Source organism: Embiotoca jacksoni, unplaced genomic scaffold (genome assembly GCF_022577435.1).
Source record: "Embiotoca jacksoni isolate LCO1_2020_lvr unplaced genomic scaffold, fEmbJac1.0.p SCAF_21, whole genome shotgun sequence".
Lineage (NCBI taxonomy): Eukaryota > Metazoa > Chordata > Actinopteri > Embiotocidae > Embiotoca > Embiotoca jacksoni.
In genome coordinates, this window is record NW_027185352.1 from 11,010,677 (window position 1) to 11,031,192 (window position 20,516).

Genomic DNA, 20,516 nt, shown 5'->3' on the forward strand with positions numbered 1-20,516 from the left:
TTTTGGGAGATACAATCGTAACCATAAAGTCACGGGTTCAATCCCACTACAGTTAGTGCTGCTGTTGCTCAGTCTGCACTCTGAGCAAGTTAAACAGCTTTAATGATCAACTTCAGAATTTATCAATGAAAAGTGAAAGCAAGATTGGAAGAGAGAGAGACCAGAGAGAGAGAGAGAGAGAGAGAAGAGAGAGAGTATGAGAAGAGAGAGGTGGATGGAGGGGGAGTTTGGGGCAGGAGGTATGTAGGGGGTGGGGACACGGTGGGGATCCGGGGTGTGCAGACTCATCCCGGGGGCTGGTGCACCGGGAGAGGCCACTGTCTCCCTCCCTTCAAATGCCCCAACAGTTTTGGAGACGTGAGCCAGGCAGGCGTATGGGACATCCGGAACCCCATCTGCCCCCACCCTCTCTCTTCTCTTCTTTTCTTTTCTCCCTCTCCCTCTCTCTCTCTCTCTTCCCCCCACACCCCCCACCTTGTCCTCTTTCAGTCCAGGTGGCAGAGCGCACATCGGCCGAGTGATGCAGCCTCTCATCTCCAACACATGGACAGCGGAGCTTGGAGCTGCCGCAGAGCGCCACGGCTCCGTTAGCTAAAGATTTACCAGAGAAGGACACACCTCTGCTTTTAACTCCTGGGCTCCAGATAAAAGGATATATTATTCCATACTTCTTTTTTTTTTTTTTTTTTTTCCATCTTTTTTTTTTCAAACCAAGAGGGCAAATCAAGTTGTGTTCAATGCGCAACCATGCTCATCATCTCGTCTCGCAGTGCGCTGCTGTCCGTCTACTACCCACAGATCTTCCTCATCCTCACCAGCGGGAGCTACCTGTAGGTTTCTAATGAATGCACTCGCTTCATTTTTTTTATTTTTTTATTTGATTTCCACCAGCCGGTAATTGCACCTTTATGCACAAAACGGCCAATTACGCGCGGGAAAATTGACTCGTCAAATTATATACGTAGAGAGGAGAGTATATTTGACGCAGGTGTTTATTACAACAAGAGCATTTTCACGTTTTACTCGATAAAAAGTCAGCTTTTGACCTTACTAGATGAAGTAATCTCTCATGTGGTTACATTTTGTTCTGGACAGTTTATATTGGAAACGGACTTTTTTTTTTGTGTTTAATTTGGAATATCAAAATGTTGGAAACATGGGGAGGAAATGCGTGACTTGCGTCGTTTAATCAATTTTATTTGATTCCACAAATGAAATCCCAGACTGCCATGGAGCAAGAGCTGCGGATTTCCCCCCCAAAAACATATGAGCAGTTGTGCCAATTTCATTCAAATATCGAGTCATAAATCGAGTAGGAGTTATAAAAAGGGAATGACGACGTGAGTGAATGAAGCCAATATTAAATCTACGTGATTTTTTTACATGTTCTGGTGTGCCCGCAGCTGATGGGATAACCTGCTCTGATGGATTTACACGTTACACCAGAGACACTTTGTCATAGAAGCACCTCGTCAGACAAGGGGCCATAACTGGATAGCAGCATATGGAAAAGAGTAATATTGGACTGCTTCATGCTCTGCCTATAGGCGCAGTAATGAGCTCTTTCTTATGACATTAAAACACCCTCACAAAGAGAATGATTGCTGCACCATACATGCTTCTCATTCATAACAAGGGCAGCATGTTTTCTGTGATAGACAGAAAGTGAACTTTAAAGGATTGAAAGGCGTTTTGTTCTCTGTCATGTCTTTATGAAGGTCCATTAGTTTACACACGGTGTGATCTGTGTTGCCAGAGTCTTTTCGTTCGTTTCCATATTTTAAATCTACACAACTTTCACGACAAATATGTTGTTGTTAAATTGTCCCAATCGTATCACTTTTTGTTCATTGAATGCCAAGTAGGATTCACAGCACAGAATTCAAAGCTTGTTCTGACATCAGACTGAATCTCATCTTATCCTTATCGTCTTGTAAAACTGTAGCTCGTCATTCATCCCATTGATCCCCATTTCTCTGCATCTATAGAGCACTGTCTTCTGTGGTAGCGCTGGGTGCGAACATCATCTGCAACAAGATACCGGGGCTGGCCCCCCGGCAGAGAGCCCTCTGTCAGAGCCGCCCCGACGCCATCATCGTCATCGGAGAAGGTGCCCAGCTGGGCATCAACGAGTGTCAGTACCAGTTCCGCTACGGCCGCTGGAACTGCTCAGCCCTGGGAGAGAGGACTGTCTTTGGACAAGAGCTGAGAGTAGGTCAGTCTGTTTGAAACTGTCTTTGAAAGTTTTTAGGAAATCTGCAAAGGTTGAGTGGCGGGGAGAGACTCGATTCAGATTTTGGGGAGTTTTGAATAAAGTTGGGTTTTTTTTTTTTTTTTTAAATTTTCATGCCTTCATTTGGATACTAACATTAAGGGGGTGACATGGAAATGGGGAGGGAGGAGGAAAATGACATGCAGCAAACTGGACTTAAACCGGGGACCTGCGTTTCATGGTCAGCCACTTAAACCACGAGGCCACAGGGGCTCAGAACGGGCTTTTATCTGTAAACACACGCTAAAGTAAGAGTGGACACACAACTCGCTGTTCGATCCAACTAAATTAGATCCAACAAGTGGGAATCTTCACCCTGAGTCAGAAGTGTGGACTGATAGGTGTGAACAGGTGGACTGTTTGCCATCACTGAACGGGAACTAACTATCTGGATGCAGCAGTTCAGGTGCCATTCAGCTCTGTGACTTCACATACTTCGTGTGTTGTCCTTGTCATGTAGCTGCTGTCAGGAGCACGAGGAAAAAGTTGTGGCATAGCTCAACTAAGTAAGCGGAAGCTGACTTTGAGGGAATTGACGAAACCTTAATGAAGGTATTTCTTTTCGGAGCCCCGCGTGCCGCAACCACAATGAACGAACCAAACTCCAACTCAAAAGGCTTCACCAGTGTCCGACAACGGATTCAAAATGCAGCTGACGTGTGTGACAACGCGTCTTTACGAAGCGCACTCAGAGGCTTATCTGGGCGTGTCCTCTCTTTCACAGCAGTTACCTGCCCGATCTGTAAACACAGAACTCTTCTCCCCGGTTTGAGTCGACAGTCTTCCCGGTTTTTATTTCTCACAGAAGCCTGGTTGCTCCTAATGCGAACCTCTTTTATAAATTGTATTGCAGTCCGAAATGCTTTGTTGCGGTCTCGCTGTGGGTTTGGATCCATGTTTAATCTAGCAGCTCTGGGAGCAATCACTTTCTTCTACACGGGAGACGGGCGGACAAGACGTCTGGATCGCCTTATTTCTTTTGTCAGAGGAAATGTCTCTTTTCTCTTGTGGTGTGTAAATGAGCTCAGAAAGAGACACTCTGCATCCAGCTTTGTTCCTCGTGTTCTCGCCACGGGGAACAAATAGGAACTTTCTGTAAGGTTACGTTTAATTGGATCTGTATAAAAAAAACAATTAGAGGGTAGTAACTGTAAAACGTGTCCGATTTCCAGACATCTTTACAGATTTCATAGTAAAATGGCTCAATTTCCTCTTCAATTCTTGTCTGTTTTTGCTATTTCTTAAAAGAAGGAAACATAAGCCAGGGCCTTACCGCCTTACCCCCCACCCCACCCCTCCCCTCCCCCTCTTGTGTGGCAAATGTACCATCCACCACTTCATTTGATTGACCTGCTGGGCCTGTGAACTCATTAAGCATTGAGAAAGACCAGAGAGATTCATGCAAACCACTAATTGAAGTCAGCTTCAGCAGCTGGATGGCAACAATGGAACCCTGCATGCACGGCCGTACAATCAAAACAAATCCCGGCGCGAAGAGATGGCTGCTTGGCTATGGCATGCGCCTGATGCCTTGAGAAATGCTCACCATACAACATATCTGAATGGGTCGCAGATTTAGGCTGATGAGAGAAGACTTCAGAGTTTGTTTTGAGTTATGGACCAGGGGGAACCGCAGGCCTGATGGTTTCTGCGAGTCAGTTTGTCAGGTTGGAGGGGAGCCATTACAATCGCCTCTACCAGAGACGCCATGCATTAATGCTCTGGGCTGTTGAGAAGAAACGAAGGCCCAGCATTATCCTGATTGGAGAGGGAGGATATCCTATTACCCAGTGTAGTGCCAATAAATCCACCCCCTCGCCCTCCCCCCTCCTCCACTCCACCCCATAAATATAAATGTGTTTACTCTGAAGTTCAAATGGTGACATACAAAAAGCTTGGAAACGGGCACATCTCAGCCACAGATTATTTCAACATGCAACACAGCGGTATCATTTGCTGTAATAATGTGGACCGCCTAAGACCGACACACAATGACACTTAAGCTGCGTGAGAAATTCCATTGATGAAAAACATGAAGACGCAGCAACTCGAAGAGGGCCCATCCAAACAAAGCTCCTCGAGTCAGCCAGTAGGTGTCACTTGTGTTTTCTTCACTACGCTGATTACTCCTTTAGCAGCCAATAACTGTAAATCAGTGGTGGAGGATGAAACAAGACATCAAGAGAAAAATGATCATGGTATGAGATTATATTCTCACAATAATTCTCTTTATACTTGTGCTTTTCAAATCCGCCTTCTGATTTATGGTATGAGTCTTTCATCTGCCTCGTATAGTACATTTAAGGAAAGCTTAAGAGTTCCATAATCCACTGAAGTGACAGTGCTGATGCTGAACATCAATTATTGGGAAAGCATGCATATCCTTACTGGGAACTTCGGAGTCCCCCCGGCAGAGCGCTGTCTTACAATCCTAATAATGAATACGCATTTTTTTTAAATTCTGTAATTTTCCTACAAAAAAAAAAGATTTCTTCATATTAACCAAAATCAATAGAAGCTCTGCTGAAGGCCTCACAGCAAAGGGAAGGCTTCCCGAATAAAATTTACTTTATCAGCATAACTATCAACCAAACTTTTATGATTTTTTTTTTTTTTTGTAAGATTGAGCCCATGGTTCTTATAATTCAGAAAAAATATCTGGGAACTAAAATATCTGGCTATTTCTGTGATTCGCAGTGTACCTATTTTTAAGTGAAGTGATTATGACTCTTATTAGTTGGTAATAAAAAAAATTCATTCATAAAATTCTCCCTCAACTTGCAATTTTTGACAATTCCTGCAACCTTACCGCAAAAGGGGAAAAAAAGAAATCATGTAAAATTCTGCAAATAGTGTTGCAATTTTTGTGAAAAGCCGCAGCAAAACTTTTGATCACAGCAATACAAAAAAAAACTTGCAAAATCCTGGAGGGACTGAGAATTATCCCGAATAAGAAGAAACCATAGAGAAGAATAGTCCAAATCAATGCAGAAGAAGCCGAGATATCTTGAGTTTTAGTCTTTAATATGAGTCATGGTGCAGAAATGCTGGATCTTAAATTTCATATAAATGTAACTCAGTCATGTCTGTGATTTGACTGCCAAACCTCTGAATGAATGGAACGCAGGCTTTCTCGGCAAGCTAAAATAACCCTGATGACATCATCATGTTAAAGAGGATAATAAAACCTAAATCCTCCTGCTTGTATCCTAAATGTGACCGAAGTAGATTTTTAAAATGCCTGCAAAAAAAAAGTCTACATACATGACAAAGCTACACGGTATAAAAGTACCTCAATGAAGCTCAACTTTGCATTCTATCTAAAATGTATTCCGACTCTTCTCCTTCTTTATCTTTAGGCAGCAGGGAGGCAGCGTTCACGTATGCCATCACCGCGGCCGGAGTAGCCCACGCAGTGACCACAGCTTGTAGCCAAGGCAACCTGAGCCAGTGCGGCTGTGACCGCGAGAAGCAGGGCTACCACGACCAAGAGGAGGGCTGGAAATGGGGAGGCTGCTCGGCTGATGTCAAGTACGGCGTGGAGTTTTCGCGGCGCTTTGTGGACGCCCGCGAGATCAAGAAAAACGCCCGGCGGCTCATGAACCTGCACAACAACGAGGCAGGGCGAAAGGTAACGAAAGCACAATCGGTCGGACTAAATGCAGCTTTATATCCATGCCAAAGCCAAAGCGAGCATATAATAATTCATCCAAGCTCTTTTAATACACCCGTACGAATAGGCGACATAAAAAAACGGAAGACTTGGGAGCATACAGCCGTCAAATGGAGTCGTGCCACAGCCCTACACTCCACTCACTGAATAACAAAGCATTAAGTCAGAATAGAGGATATTATTGCAAGTCTCTCTCTCTTCCTTCCTCAGTGGCATCACCAAAAATCACACTTCTGCACCACCGCACACACTGTACCAACCAGTCGAGAGCAACTTCCAAAGGGGGAAAGACAGTAGCTGATGTGACTAAGAGCTGTGGACAAACAAGTTACAATACATCGTAATCAGGAGCTCAGTGGCTCAAAAATCACACGATAAAATATTGAAAATGTATCTAAAAGAAAAGGGGAACGGCCTTTTCTTCACCTCGAGATCGAGCTTGGTCACAAGGGCAAACAGCCACCTGTCAATTTTGTCATCTGAAAATATTCTTTGCGGCATTATAAAATAAATCCTTCTGAAGCCGTGATGTAATTCTATACGTGTCGGGTTGCACAACAGCTCTGGTCAGTTTTCTCGGGCTGTCACGCCATTTTGAGGTCTGAAGAAAGGTAAAGTTAATTAGAGACTACAGTTTGGGGGTATGAGTTATTTTCCCCAGGTTTCTGACATAAAGTTGGCCCACTGGGTGCCGCGCTGAAAGCTGGAGTGCCCGCAGAAAGCCCAGCATACCAGAAGAGACCGACTTGAAGGCAATGCCATTAACTGCTTTAAATCTAAGCAATGGACTTTAAAACGGCCATTTCCTGTCTGTATTTATCCTATAGAAGATCTCGACTTGCTTTTTTGTAATTTGCCCTGACCTAATCGCTCCTCTCTTATGTGATCCAGATCCTGGAGGAGAGAATGAAGCTGGAGTGCAAGTGTCACGGCGTGTCTGGTTCCTGCACCACCAAGACCTGCTGGATCACCCTGCCCAAGTTCAGAGAGATCGGTTACCTGCTGAAGGAGCGCTACAGTGAAGCGGTTCAAGTGGAGCCGGTCCGGGCCTCGCGGCTCCGCCAGCCCTCCTTCCTGCGTCTCAAAGAGGCTCGGGGCTACCAAAAGCCCACGGACACGGACCTGGTGTACCTGGAGCGCTCTCCCAACTACTGTGAGGAGGACACGGCCACGGGGAGCACGGGGACGAGAGGCCGATTGTGCAACGGCACCTCGGTCCACACGGACGGCTGCAACGTCATGTGCTGCGGCCGGGGTTACAACACGCACCACTACACGCGGGTCTGGCAGTGCAACTGCAAGTTCCACTGGTGCTGTTTCGTCAAGTGTAACACCTGCAGTGAGAAATCGGAAGTTTTCACATGCAAGTAAGGAACAAGGAAATGGATCACAGGGGGAGGACGAGGGACACGGACGAGGGCCGAAGGTAAGGGCGGGAGGGGGGAGGAGGGAATGATAAAGTGGAATCTGAAGTGAAGGACTTGGAGGTATTTATTACATTTTGCACATTTTGACATCTTATTTGGAATTCTTTAAAGAAACGAGAAAATGAAGCGGAATACGATGATCGGAGAGGATTGGGAGCAGCGAACATTTAAGAGACGCGTTCGCCTGCATTCTGGTACAAAGACACAATGAAGTTGCGGCAGAAAAGATTCGAAGGTCTCTCTTTGACTTCCGGCAAGACGTCAAGGCGAAGACGGCATCTGGCACAGGCGGACCTTACAGACGTTCTACACAAGAGGAAGAGGGCTGTCGTTGGACTGTTGGAAAACTTCGGTAATGCGCCAACTGGAAATGCTACAAGTGCTTTCGACCGCCGCGAGAACTAAGACAGGCTCCCGATGAGGCCTGAAAGACGGCGGCGGAATACGTTTAACTGTACACTCACACTGTATCCTGTTAGAACACTGAAGATAAAAACCAAATTATTTATGTAAAAAAAAAAAAAAAATCTTTCAAATTTTAAAAGCCTTATAGGATGGCTAACAAATTCAAACTGCTCTAACATTTTTCATATCTTTTATAACCTTCGATTGCTACTGATACATTTAAAGCGGGCAGTGACGGTTTTTAGTCACGTTTAAAAGCCACTAAATGGTAAAATACTTCCTAACGGTTATCAGTGCTATCTCGCTATAGAGGAATTCTGTTCTTTTGCACTCACACGGTCACGGTTTTTTTTTTTCTTATTTTATTTCCTGGGAAATCAGTTATTTGGGAGTGTTGGCGCTGTGCTGACATCTCTCTCATGGACATACCCCCTTCCCGAGGCCAGACTCTTTGTTACGCCAAGAGCCAAAGAGGCAGAAAACACGTCGTATTTTAAGCACCAAACTTGTCAGTCTGAGCGGCACTTCATCCTGACTGCGCTCATTGTTTTGTTTTTGGAGGGCCCTTGACTTCTGAGAAAGCCGTGTAAGCCTCATTGGAACTCTATAGGAGGTGCAATCAGGTTCAGATACAGCCAACATTCCCATGAACGGCAGAGACATGGAATTCCACATGGTGGCCTCTGCTTACACAAGGCCTTCCAGCGCGGTTTAGGCCTGCCTGGGTGGATGGCATGTTCCCTAACCACACGGAAGGGGGTACGAGAGGATCAAAGGCCTCGAAGCTATTTTTGGACATCACCCTTAATGTATTCAGAAATGTTTATTTAGGCTTTATATAACTTACAAAACAATTTGAAGAGTATATTTTTATATGAGGAACGTGGCACTTTATGTCATTTATAGATGGAAAGAGAGTCACTATTGACAAGTGTTTTCTAACGTCATTGTATTCAGATTTGAGAGCTATAAATTATTTGGAATTTATGTCTTTGATCAAAGTTCCTGAACTGTAAATACTTCACGTGTTGTGTCGAAAGTAGCCCCGCTTGTCCACCTTGATACGATCCTTCACAACCCAAAGTAGTCCATAAAAGCTGAGTCCTTCATCGGCGTTACGGAGAGTCCAGAACATCTTGTGGAAACCACTATTAAGTATTTGAGTAAACACATGGAAGTTGCTAGTAGATAATACATTGGAATTCTCACCAAACAACTAAGTGTGCAGCTTTAGATCAACGAGATTTCTGTTTCCAGTTGTCTTAATAGCGCTTTTAGTTAACTAGGGGGCAACACTGTTTCCTAAAATACAGCTTAATTTAAGTTTTTTTTTTTATTTGTTTTGTGGCAAAATCAAAGTGCATCACTTACAGACATGGACATTTGTATTTTTTTTTTTTTTTTTATCAATAAAATTTGAGCATCCTTTTAATGCCTCTCGAGTTGTATGTCACACTTTTACTGGCCTTATTCAAATAATTACAAAAAGCTGTTTGTCACACACAATACTTTATTAGTCATTATATAAATGTATTATCTGACCCAACCAAACATGACATATGCCTTAAATCCTAACACGGTGTTTTTTTTTTGTTTGTTTTTTTTTTTTTTGAAGGCCGATATTAAACCAGAAGGCACAAGTACATTATAGTGGAGCCCTGTGGTATAAAATGCTGATATGGGAAACAAGAAATTTTAGCCTAGACTGATGTGCTCCTAATGTGTTAGGAGGTGAACGCACGGCCGCGGCGATGCCACCTCGTTGAGCCCGGCTGACTTGCACAGCCTCTTTCCTGTGGGGCTGAAAAGCATTGCAGCCAGCCAGTCGAGCGCAAGTAACAGCTGTTTTGTTAGCTGTCTGAAATCCTGGGGACCGGAACCACATAAGCTCCCTTCACTATGCTGGCGGATTGAGGGGAGAGTCCAGCCAATTGTTTCAATACATTTTGTCATTAAAAATCAGAGGCAGAGCAAACAGGGTGGAGCAGGGTATGGACCGGCCCGTAAAGCGCTGCATTGTTGGGTTGTCAGGACCGGTCAGCTTATCCAGCAGCAGGAGGAGCAGGGAGGGATGTCATTCTGCAAACTAATGCTTCTGGTCTGATTCCCTCACTCTCTCACTCATTCAGTCACTTACTCTACGGATGCACACTTTTAGTGTGCACTTTCTACTGAATCACTAGCTCCGCTCAAAAGCAGCAGCGCACGCACGAAAACACAAAGCTACAGCTAAATAAGGAAGTAATATTAAATGTCTAAGAAAGTCTACGGCGTCTGGTATAACTCAAATACACCGTAATTAGCTCAGAGCAAAGAGAAGCCTGGTAAAGGGTCAAATAAGAACTCGATGTTGTGAGTTTTGCTTGCTACTAATTTATGCTGCATGCTGTAAGCCCTTTCATGCCTTGTTCTTCAATACTACCGTGCAGCAAGATAGAAATAGAAGGAGGAGGAGATGAAGAAGAAAATGAAAGACTACGGTGAGTATAAAACTCATTACTGTTAAAACCTTACAAGAATTATTACAAAAGCAAGCAGAGATACAGCGACATGCTCATAGTGTACACTGAGCCTTGTTTTTAAGTTAGAAAACATGCACAGCGTCAGATATTCATCTTGCTTTTGCAGTTTCCACTGCCTTAGATTGTAATATTAATATATACGTTTAGACGAGCTGTTATTTGAAGCGTTTGAATAAGGAGGTCTTCATGCCAGAGCCAAGATGCCACCATTTAATTAGGTGAGGAGGGGAGGGGGTAGATTACATCATGTTTTTGGGTCATTCTCCGTTTCATGGTTACCGCAGAAGCCACTATGGGCCTGGGATTAAACTCCAACCCCTGCTGGTAACATCACTGTCTCTGAAAAATGAAAAGCCTGGACACTGCGGTGCTCTTTGTCTTTGGATTAAACCACAAAGAGGCGGCCTTACCAAAAGGTACCAGCGTGTGCTCGCCTCTTCATTTCCCAGACTCGGGTCAAGACAAAAGCCAGAGCTCCTGACATTCTGACCTCTGCTTCTATACAAGGGAGACCCCACGGGCCTTTTGTGTATCAGTAATACCTTGTGCCCCAGCTGGGCATGAGCGCTGGCATTACTGAGGTAGAGAAGGAGGTTATATATATATATATATATATATATTTCTCTAATAGAAATATCTCATTCAAAAGCACCCTTTCTATCGGCAGTGCGGCTGTCAGTTATTCTGAACAGGCACAGAACGTATGCGTTGGATAATGTGCAGGTCTTCAACCTGCAGAGGAAGCTGAACTACTAGGTAACATTAACGAGGCTTGTAACACAAAAGGCGTACATGTTCACCCAGGAGTATACGTGCGCACATGTACTATGATCCCTTCTAAAACTTTGCGTGAAAACCTGCTTGTGGGTTGAGAACCTTCTTTCTCCTTCGCTGCTCCTCCACTTTCTTTAGGAGTCTTTCCTCACAGTTTTGAGCAGCAGGCTTCCATCTCGCTCCTCCACCAGGAAACCCAGCTCCCTGAGCGCGGAGTAGTCAGCTGGGCCGCGGCGTTCCAGGTTGGCAACCAGCTCCTGGTTCTGCAGGTTTTGTTCCAGGAGGTTCCTGACGGTGAAGATGGCCCACTGAGTGATAACTGGAGGCGTCTGGTTAAGGACAACAACGGCAGAATTTCAAGAGAGAATAAAATGAGGAGAAGAGATATCCCCCCCCCCCCCCCCCCCAGCATTTAGTTAGTTTCCTGAATAAAGAAAACCAAAGGAAATAAAACATGTCATCAGTGAGGAAAAATAAGTTCAAATAGCTAATTACTGAAATTCTGAAATTTTTAAAAACAATCAACTTCAAAGCAACTACAGCACCTTAAATAAAATATAATTTAATGATAAACATGGGCTATCAAATAGTTTGAATGCACTTTCAGATATAGGTAGTTAAAAGACGGGCTGGTACCGAGGTGAACAGTAAGACAAGGATCGCAGGCCAATCATCTTCAATGTCCAAGTCATGATGTGAAACTTATGAGCGCCTGTATTTGCCTCAGGCCGCTGAGTGCGCAGATGGCCCAGCAAACCAACAGGTTTTGCAGACAGGTTATGTATATTTCATGACACAAAACATCTCGGCTCACTCCTTTCGAGTTTCCCCCACAAATTCAGAAATTATTTTTTTTCCTCTGACAGCGTCCACCCTCCCCCCAAACAGAAACAAATTCGGACATGTACAGGAAAGAAGGTAGACAGAGTGGGCTGTGCAGGGCACAAAGGCTCAGCTCAGACAATTGACCTGGTTGAAAGGCAGCCTGGCACGGTGCCCTCACTTCAGTGAGCGAATATCATTATAGGTAGATTTCCTTCAGTTCAAAGTCGAGGTCTGCTGGTTCACGACTGAGCCGAGCTGAACTGGGGAGCTTCTTCCTCAGTGAGTGGAGCGCAATGCACAGCAGTCCTTTAATGATTGTGAAGCTTACACTGTTGTGCGGGAGAGATTAAAGTGCATCGGCATTTTTAGGGACGTTCTGGAGTTAATAGTGATGTCGTTTTGGATTGCATCATTTCGGTGTTTATCATGTTCTACCCTCCCCCTGTTTGTAAATGAAAGCTGACAAAATATTTGAAATGCAAATTAAAACACCCCGCAGTGATCTAAATAAATTCCATGAATCTGACCAAACTCTCTCTATATATATATAGGGTTAAAAAAAAAAAAAAAAAAGAAGAAATTCCAACATTAATCTTCATTTAAAAAAATCTAGGATATATAGCACGGTTACTGTGCTGAATTCGCATTCGCTCGCCTAAACTGGTAACTCGGTACTACCTAGAAGTGGATTAGAAAGTTACTCGTGTATTGGATAACCTTGACGAACCAAAATGTGCATGCACAAGCAGGGCTCACCGTTTTCAACACTGAACGCAACCCTGTTGACACTATTAAGCGAGGATGTATTCAAAGTTGGTGAAATTTCAACAAGTTCGCCGTGCCAGCCGGCACACACTGCAGTCATTAGAGCTCCGTGCAGTGCTTATTTTTGGTTGCAAACCCCTAAACTTTCCTGCACAAAGATGCCAAGTTTAATTCTCAAAGTGCCAGAATAAGATGACTAAGATGACTTCTGGGCATAAATATGAACAATGATTTAGATAAACAGGAAATGTATGCAAATACACACACATGTGTTTGTGTCTCCAGGTCACCGTGTGTTAATAAAGGATACAAGGGTTGTTGCTGTCGATGTTGCAGTTGTCCAAGATGAGCGGGATGCCTTCGAGTTCTCTCACCTGAGGAAACACGTTTGTGAAGACGCAGAGGAATAAATTGCTTTCGATGGATTTCATTTCAATTTCAAAATATTGGATATCAGAGATTAAACACGTGCTAACATATTTATTTGCTCAACGGAAATTATTTTCAGTGTTGAGTCAGAGTATCCGTGTGTGTATTCGTGTCAGGCCATTCTGTATTCCACTAACATGCCATTCTTGACATCTCACAGCAGCAAAAATGAAGCGGGTGTAAACAGGAATGGGTATCGTTCAAAAATAACAGTTGCCAATACCTTGACTTTGATTGCAGTTCCCGAATGATACATTTTTCGATAGCAAATTTTTTTTTTTTAAATAAAAATCCATTTGAAGAACTTGTGAAAAGAACAGAACCATCGAGAATGATTTTAGCAACACTTGCGCTTTTACCGCTTTAACTACTCGAAATTTCTTCCGGGAAATAAGCATGTAGTTGTTGCTTTCAACACGCGACTCTTGAAGTCGACTCTTTTGAATGGACGGAGAAACCAATAACACACCACCAGCGCAAAAGGGCCATTTAATATGCAAAAAGGAACCGAGAGAGCTCTCGTCAAAACTCTTGAGTGAGCAAAATTAAAACGGTAGCATCGGATTTCGCCGGACCGTCTAATCACTGCAGCAAGTGAAAAAAGTCCGCAAAGTCAATATAAAGGTACTTAAAGGTAACGGATACATGCTACTTAAAAATTACGTCTTGAGATGTCCTTAGCGGAGCCTCGCGCCTGTGCAAAAGCAGCCGTGTGGTTGTGGCTTATCCTAAGACCACCACAACAGGGTGATCTGCTCTTTATCATGCGTCCGATTCTATAGGCGTAATTGTTGCGTTTGCTAACTGCTGCCCTCCTTTTGCCGTTGTGGTCACCCTGCGAACACATTGGCAGGAGCAGCAAAACACGACATAGTGCCGAGTTGCAGAAAATGGAAATGTCATTTAAGCTGTCAAAGAGAAGCTGAGCACCCAGGGCTGTGTTTTCCACAGAGCCGACGGTCTGAAGCTGCTTACATTATGTCCAAACCCATAAAGAGATGAATAACAAGCGACTGGACCCCGACTTCAGCCCGGTACGCGCCGCTCGGAGCTTTGCGCGCACATCTTAAATTACGATCTCTCCCAAAGGTGAACAGAATGAATTTTGGTTTACTGGAAGAGATCTGGGTGAAAACAGATATGGGGGTGATTTCTGACCACTGACGGGACCACAGATCAGCATCCATAAATATTATAGAGAGGCCAACTGAGGGTGGCCATCCCACAAGCATTCCACAAATCTGTTTCTATTAAGTACAACCGAGTCTATAATGAGCCATAGATACTGCAGAGGTTGACCCCCCCCCGCCCCCCCCCCTCCCTCCCCTGTATAAAGCTGTATAACCTTTCTGTGCTTCATGCTAAACAGTGAGATGCTGACAGATGGCGATGGAGGAAAAACTGATAAGATCGGGAGGGAATGTTTCACATTAAAGTGAAGGAGCACGCAGCCTCTTGCGCCATCTGACTCGACGCTCATCAGCACTCCTCGGTCGTCCTCGGGAGATCACGTGGTTTCGTCTAACGGCCCATTACGAGAACACGCACTCCAAACATGCCAGTTTACTGTGGAGGTCTGTCAAAGCAAGACCAGCTGGGCCTCCCAGACCTCTCAACTGCCTCTTGACCTTCGACCTCATTGTGTTGGAGTGATCAAGGGTGTTCACTACATGCTGAGAGACCCCAGATCCCATCAGTGGAGGAGTAGAGCAGGAAAAAAAGAAAGGAAATCTAAAGAACAAGAGTGCGCAAACAATCTCATTTTAGGGGATCTACTGGAGATATCCCCCCCCCCCCAAACTTTTTCTAAACCTTCATTTCCTGACAGAAGTAGGATTTTAGGGAAATCTTTACAATCTTAAAACGCAAAAAGCAACAAACGGATTTCCTCACTAAATAATTAATGATCAAAACTGATGACAGTTATTTCTCTAAAATGTGAATAATCAATTACTAGAATAATAAACTATTTTATGTTGGCTGTGACACAGCCAACAGTTGCACAGTACATCAACAGCATTACAATCTATTAGAGGGTAAATTCAAAGATGTAACCAAACCACAAATTTCAGTGCTTTACCATGCCGCCAGATAACCCTTTCCAACAGGGAACTGAAGCCGTTATATTGCTATATTCAAGGCCACCAGACTAATTTCACAAAAACAGTGATTTTACCTTCCAGAACACGAGAGCTGCTTGTGTACACCTGCCTGGACCGGTAAGTTTGTTTGTGTTATTGTGTGCCTTTGGTAGCGTTTCAACATGGTAATTTAAATGTGAGCTAACACCAACGTCAACCCCACTTCAAAAAAAATCCAAACTATCTCGTCATTCATCCGTCTAGTCCAGTGTAATATATTTCTAACCTTGTTCTGATTGCTGGAGTTTCTGTGGCAGAGGTTTCCTATCAGCCTGATGAGGTGGGCCTTGAAGCTGATGACAGGAGAACTGGAGGAAGAGTCTCCATCTCCACTGAAGGAGAAGTTCTGAGCGGCGCTGAAAATGTTCTTACTAGCCTTCCCGATGGCGTGCACCTGCTCCAGGAGCCCTGCAAAGAAAATGGAAAGGGAGGGTAAAAAAAAAAAAAAAAATAGGAGAAGCAGAGAGTGAGAAAGACACATTATATTTAGCTGAAGCTTAAAAACAAAGCAGACCATTGACGAGTACAGCTATTCTGAAGAAAACCGGATTTGAGTTATTTCGTATTAAAATTTCTATATTTAAGTTTTACATACATTTGATACGATGTTGTTAAATCGTAAAAAATAAGTGATCCACTTCACACTTATTTGTATTTTCAGTGTCTTATACTGCCTGTTAGCATTGAGTAGGGTTGTGTGCAGGAATCCTAACTTGCTGTCTGCTGTTGATTTTACGGTAGTCTGGAGCTGTGTACTCAAACAGAGAGATTCTGTGATGGTTTATTCACCGACAGTGGTCACGAGAAGATCAGGATGGTCCTGGAGGATCATGAACTGCTTGTTGTCCGAAGTCATCTCACACAGCACATCCAGCAGGCTGATCACCGTCAGCGCCTCCTGCAGGACCTGCTGGAGATTGCAAACATCATGTGTCAAGTCACACGGAGAAAGCATGTTTTGTGAGACAGCGCTGAGGCGGAAAACTCTCTATTAAAGGTAGTTAAAAAAGTAGGAACCTAAAACTCCATAGGGAGTGGGGGGGAGGGGGAAGGGGCAACCCAACAACAACCAGGTGTAAATGCCGGATTATCACACTCCTCTTTGTTTTTGAGGTCTGTGGGAGATAAATTTGACTGGTTTGTTATGTGTACCTCATCACTGGAAGCAGAACCAGTAGCAAGTGTCAGCACAGCTCCACAGCCTTCCTGGAAGGAGCTGGCCAGGAAACGAGCCACGCTGGGAGGGACGCCACACTGCTCTGAGTCCTCCTCTCGTAGCTGAGCAAAGAGCAGCTCTAATAGAGTGACTCTGGAAAACACATGTACGTCTTCATGACAAATCTACATTAGCTTTTAGTATCAGATAGTAGCATTAATAATAGATTTTCTGTGTACATCAACTGAATATTTTGCTGCTTTGGATTCATAAAATTCTCAAAATAAACATTTAACAGGGCGGTCTTTAGAATTTATTTGAATGAATTATTCATCTGTTCAAAGTGCAGAACCTTTCATGGTGTGACATCCCAGAGTACATGTTCTCCACCAGCGCTGAAGACCTGAGAAAGTGTTGGGTTGCAATGATCACCCTGGAAATGTAGAAATAATGAAATAGTTACAAGTAGTAGAAAGTAACGAGCAGCTGCTTGAAATAATACACATCACGTCATCACATACATAAGCCCCAAACACATACTTACGTCCAGTCCAGGTCAGGTTGGGTCCTACAGAGCTCCATCACCCTGAACGCCAGCTGGATATTCTCCGGCTCAGACAAATCCTCCACCTTGGTCTCATCCAGACATGTGTGGAGAACCATGGAGATGTAGTTCACCGCCTTCTCATCGTCAACACCCAGCAGCTGCCTGTTCACACGTGTTTGGGTTGATTCAGTGTGAGGAGAGAAACTTGGCTACATACAGTAGAATATGTAGTGGTGTAAAAGAGGTTTAATTTGTCCTCAAATCAACGGTGTTCTTTGTGTGGAAGAGTCAGAGATGGGGAGGATAAGATGAGGAGTTAAAAACACATATTATTATTACTTTCAATAACAGTGTTGCTTATTGTGTTAACAACATAACTGCAACTCTGACATGCAAAACTTACAGGAAGAGATCTGGGAAACTGAGGCGCCAAATGTCATCTTTACACGTTTGGTTTCCAACTGCCAAGTTACCAAGGAACTGGATCCCACAACGAACAGCTGAGCCACAAAGGACGATTTAAAAAAAAAAACACACACAAAAACAAAAACACAGATGAAATGTTAAAACAGTCACCTAAAAAGCAGAATCATTTTATGAAGTATCAGTGGCCTCATTTTGCACTTACGTTCAAACAAGGCATCTGTGTTCTCCGTATTTATGGTCTGAAGAAAACTCAGGAGTTTAAGGGACACATCAATGAAGCCAAGTTCCCTACAGGAAAGGAGAATCATTGTAAGTTCAACTGCTTCTTTGCTTTAAAAAGTACAAAAGATGGGTCCAATCATATAAAACACTCTAACATAACGCAACCCAAAACAATGGCACAGGAATAAATCCTCCCATTGTGCAACATACAACAGAATTTTTTTTGTTCAGACAGAGGTGTTGATTTTAGACAACACACTTTGTAGCATCCTTTCTGCCCACCTATCCAAGGCTTTTTACACAACGAGATACATTTCAGCAGGAAAAATAGTAGCTGAAAAACACTTCTCCATTTAATCACATGACTGATTGAATGCAGGGTCAAATACAGATTGGAATTTATTTATTTTTCTTATGTTTCCACAACATCGCTGCACCGTTGTTACCTGAGCAGACTTTGGTTGCGTGTACTCTGGACACAGGAGTTCCTCTGGGCCCTGAAGCACTCGGCAGCCAGCTGGAGCTGCAGGGCAAAGGACTGCAGGTCCTCGCCGTCTTCGCCGGCAACCTGCAGCTCCTCATACAGCCTGGTCAGGACCTTCAAGAGGCTGGAGAACACCTCCTCCTCCACAGCATCCCTGAGAACAGAAAAAAAATAAAAAATATAAATCGACCGACAAAAAAAAAAAAAAAAAAAAAGGAGGGCGGTTATTTAATCAAGCCGAGTGGTTTCCAAACTGGGCGACAGCCAGGGAAAATGTAGAAGCCATTATAACCTTGAATCCATCCCTTGAAGCTCATCAATGATGCACTTAGTTCCTCTCTCCTCTCTTTCACTCTCCATGCATTTATAAGCCACCATTGCATCTCACTGACTTTATGCTTTCTTTCTCCAATAGTTTGGTTTATTATTTGCCATCTCACTGTGCAGTTTTTCCCCATCGCTTGCATAGTTTTGTTGTGTTTTTATTGATTGGTGTTTTTTTTTTTTTTTGCAAGTGTGTCTGGCTCTGGAGCTGCAGGGTTAGGCCCTGTGGTTACAGGCCCCAACATTCATTTACGGTCTTCTTTAAGCGACTTTTGTTGCATTTAGATGTCCTGTACAAAATTAAAAAAAAATAAAAAAATGACTTGACTTAATGGTAACGTACCTGAATGTAAACGTCAACAAAAAGGATGTTCTTAACTTTGGTTTGCAGCATATGTCAAAAGACAGTATTTCTTTGTTCCGTAAGGAACAATTTATTCTACACGTCCTTGAATATTACATCGTAATTTAGTTTGAAAAATAAATGATAAATTGTTTAGCAATAACAAAGATCTTACTTCGTAGGCCCAAAGATGAGCACTGGAGATTTCCCAAATATCAAAAGAGCACGTATTTAAGTTACACCGCGGTTAGCTGGCTTACAAAACCTACAGTTTATGAATACGGTAAACGACGTTTATTAGGTTTGAATTACAGCAGACATCAAACTAATCCGCTGGACGTAAAATGTTTGAGAGCAAGTAGACAGCTGGGTGACTTCAAAGCTCACGCGAGCTAAGCAACAACGCTTAACACCTTTAAATGTCTACGTACAAAAAAAAAACAAACAGCGAATGACCGTACCTGAATTCCTTGTCCCGCAAGGCAGCTGTAAACGTTTTTAAAACCTGCAAGTGTTTAGGGTCGCGGTTTTCATTCAAAATGCCAGCGACGGAGGCTGGGATTTCCAAATAGCTGTCGGTGGTAGCTGCCATGTTCGCCTGCTTCGTGCGCGAGCGGCGTTTCCGGGTGACGCTTTCGAGCACGCGATTGGTTTAATTCGGGATGGGGGGGGGGGGCGGAGTCAAAAGCACGTGCCGCTGTTTGCACACAACTCGCCGGTGCAGCCTCGACGAGACTCTCCCGTCAGATAGAGACGGCAGAAGAGTAATGTGTGATGTATGAACGCAAACAACAGAGAAGCAGTAAAGCCAAGGCTAGAGGTATGAAGAAACCAGGTGAATTTTATATTTGTTTTGGAGTAAAAATAAATAAATAAATAAATAGATGTAATACTAGTGCGATAATAGTAAACACAGAAGGTGAAATGGTGAGAGTTTTATATGGATTTTGGGAACCTTTTTAAAGACGGGGCCTTTCAGATCCGGAAATAAAGCAAGGCCCACTTTACAGCCTTTATCATGCCAGTTGTAGTGCTAAAGTGATTATTCTCTTCTTTTTTTTTTTTTTTTAAACTTTATTATGACACACCGATTGACACACCAGGGTAGTTACCCACTTTGTCCATATTTTAAACCAGGAAATCAAGAGAATAAGCAATATTGCTATTCATTTATGAATAGTACAACAAAAACACTATATATATATTTTTTTTTTAACTGAACATGTAGTATGAATGTGTGAAATATATTCTAAGAACTACCACAGAGACGGGAAGGATTTCAGAGGAAATAGTCTGGCCTTTTTGAACTGTGGACTGCATATTGAAGATGACAGAAGCCTCAACATCAAAGTTTACAAAAAAAAACACCACACACAGGTCAAAACTTGCTCTTTGGAGCAAAAGCAGAAGTTATCAGAACCCTCCACCACTTGGCCTAAAACATAGAATAGAAGGAAAGGGGAAGGAGGAGGAAAAAACACTCTAGGGAAGCTCCTAAAACATGTGGTTACCCAAACTGGCCTTTCATCAAAACCAAGAAAAAAGAACAACCGAGAGGAAAAAGACAACAAGTGGACTAGCATTGTCATTCCTTGTGTTGCAGGAAGAATGTCTGAAAAACTCAGGAGGATTTTCAACAAACAAGGTATCCCTGCACACGTCAAGCCCTGGAACATTTTGAGGCAGAGTAATGTAGTGTACGCAGTCCAATGCAGGAAGGAATGCTCACACTTGTACAAAACAACTGCTTTACAAGCGCATGGCACAACACTCCTCATGAC

General features: G+C 43.4%; 2 protein-coding genes across 3 annotated transcripts; one reads left to right on the top strand and one right to left on the bottom strand.

Moving 5' to 3' along the window:
* Positions 1 to 689: 689 nt before the first annotated feature.
* On the top strand, positions 690 to 9,197 carry wnt7ba (wingless-type MMTV integration site family, member 7Ba). Its single transcript, XM_069156906.1, has 5 exons — positions 690 to 830; positions 1,989 to 2,215; positions 5,632 to 5,903; positions 6,837 to 7,371; positions 7,484 to 9,197. Exons 1-4 carry the CDS (start codon positions 748 to 750, stop codon positions 7,314 to 7,316), a joined length of 1,062 nt encoding a protein of 353 aa, XP_069013007.1. The 5' UTR covers positions 690 to 747; the 3' UTR covers positions 7,317 to 7,371; positions 7,484 to 9,197.
* A 70-nt stretch (positions 9,198 to 9,267) lies between these two features.
* atxn10 (ataxin 10) lies at positions 9,268 to 19,355 on the bottom strand. 2 transcript variants are annotated; one of them, XM_069156905.1, is made up of 11 exons: positions 19,197 to 19,355; positions 18,031 to 18,222; positions 17,565 to 17,650; positions 17,340 to 17,436; positions 16,934 to 17,098; positions 16,742 to 16,822; positions 16,386 to 16,542; positions 16,023 to 16,140; positions 15,460 to 15,641; positions 12,974 to 13,037; positions 9,268 to 11,392 (listed from the first exon to the last, which is right to left on the bottom strand). In XM_069156905.1, the coding sequence occupies exons 1-11, from the start codon at positions 19,325 to 19,327 to the stop codon at positions 11,208 to 11,210; spliced, it is 1,458 nt and encodes a 485-aa protein (XP_069013006.1). In that variant the 5' UTR covers positions 19,328 to 19,355; the 3' UTR covers positions 9,268 to 11,207. The 2 variants fall into 2 exon arrangements, with proteins under 2 accessions (XP_069013006.1, XP_069013005.1); XM_069156904.1 differs by having other exon boundaries at positions 16,023 to 16,143.
* Between the last annotated feature and the right edge of the window lie 1,161 nt (positions 19,356 to 20,516).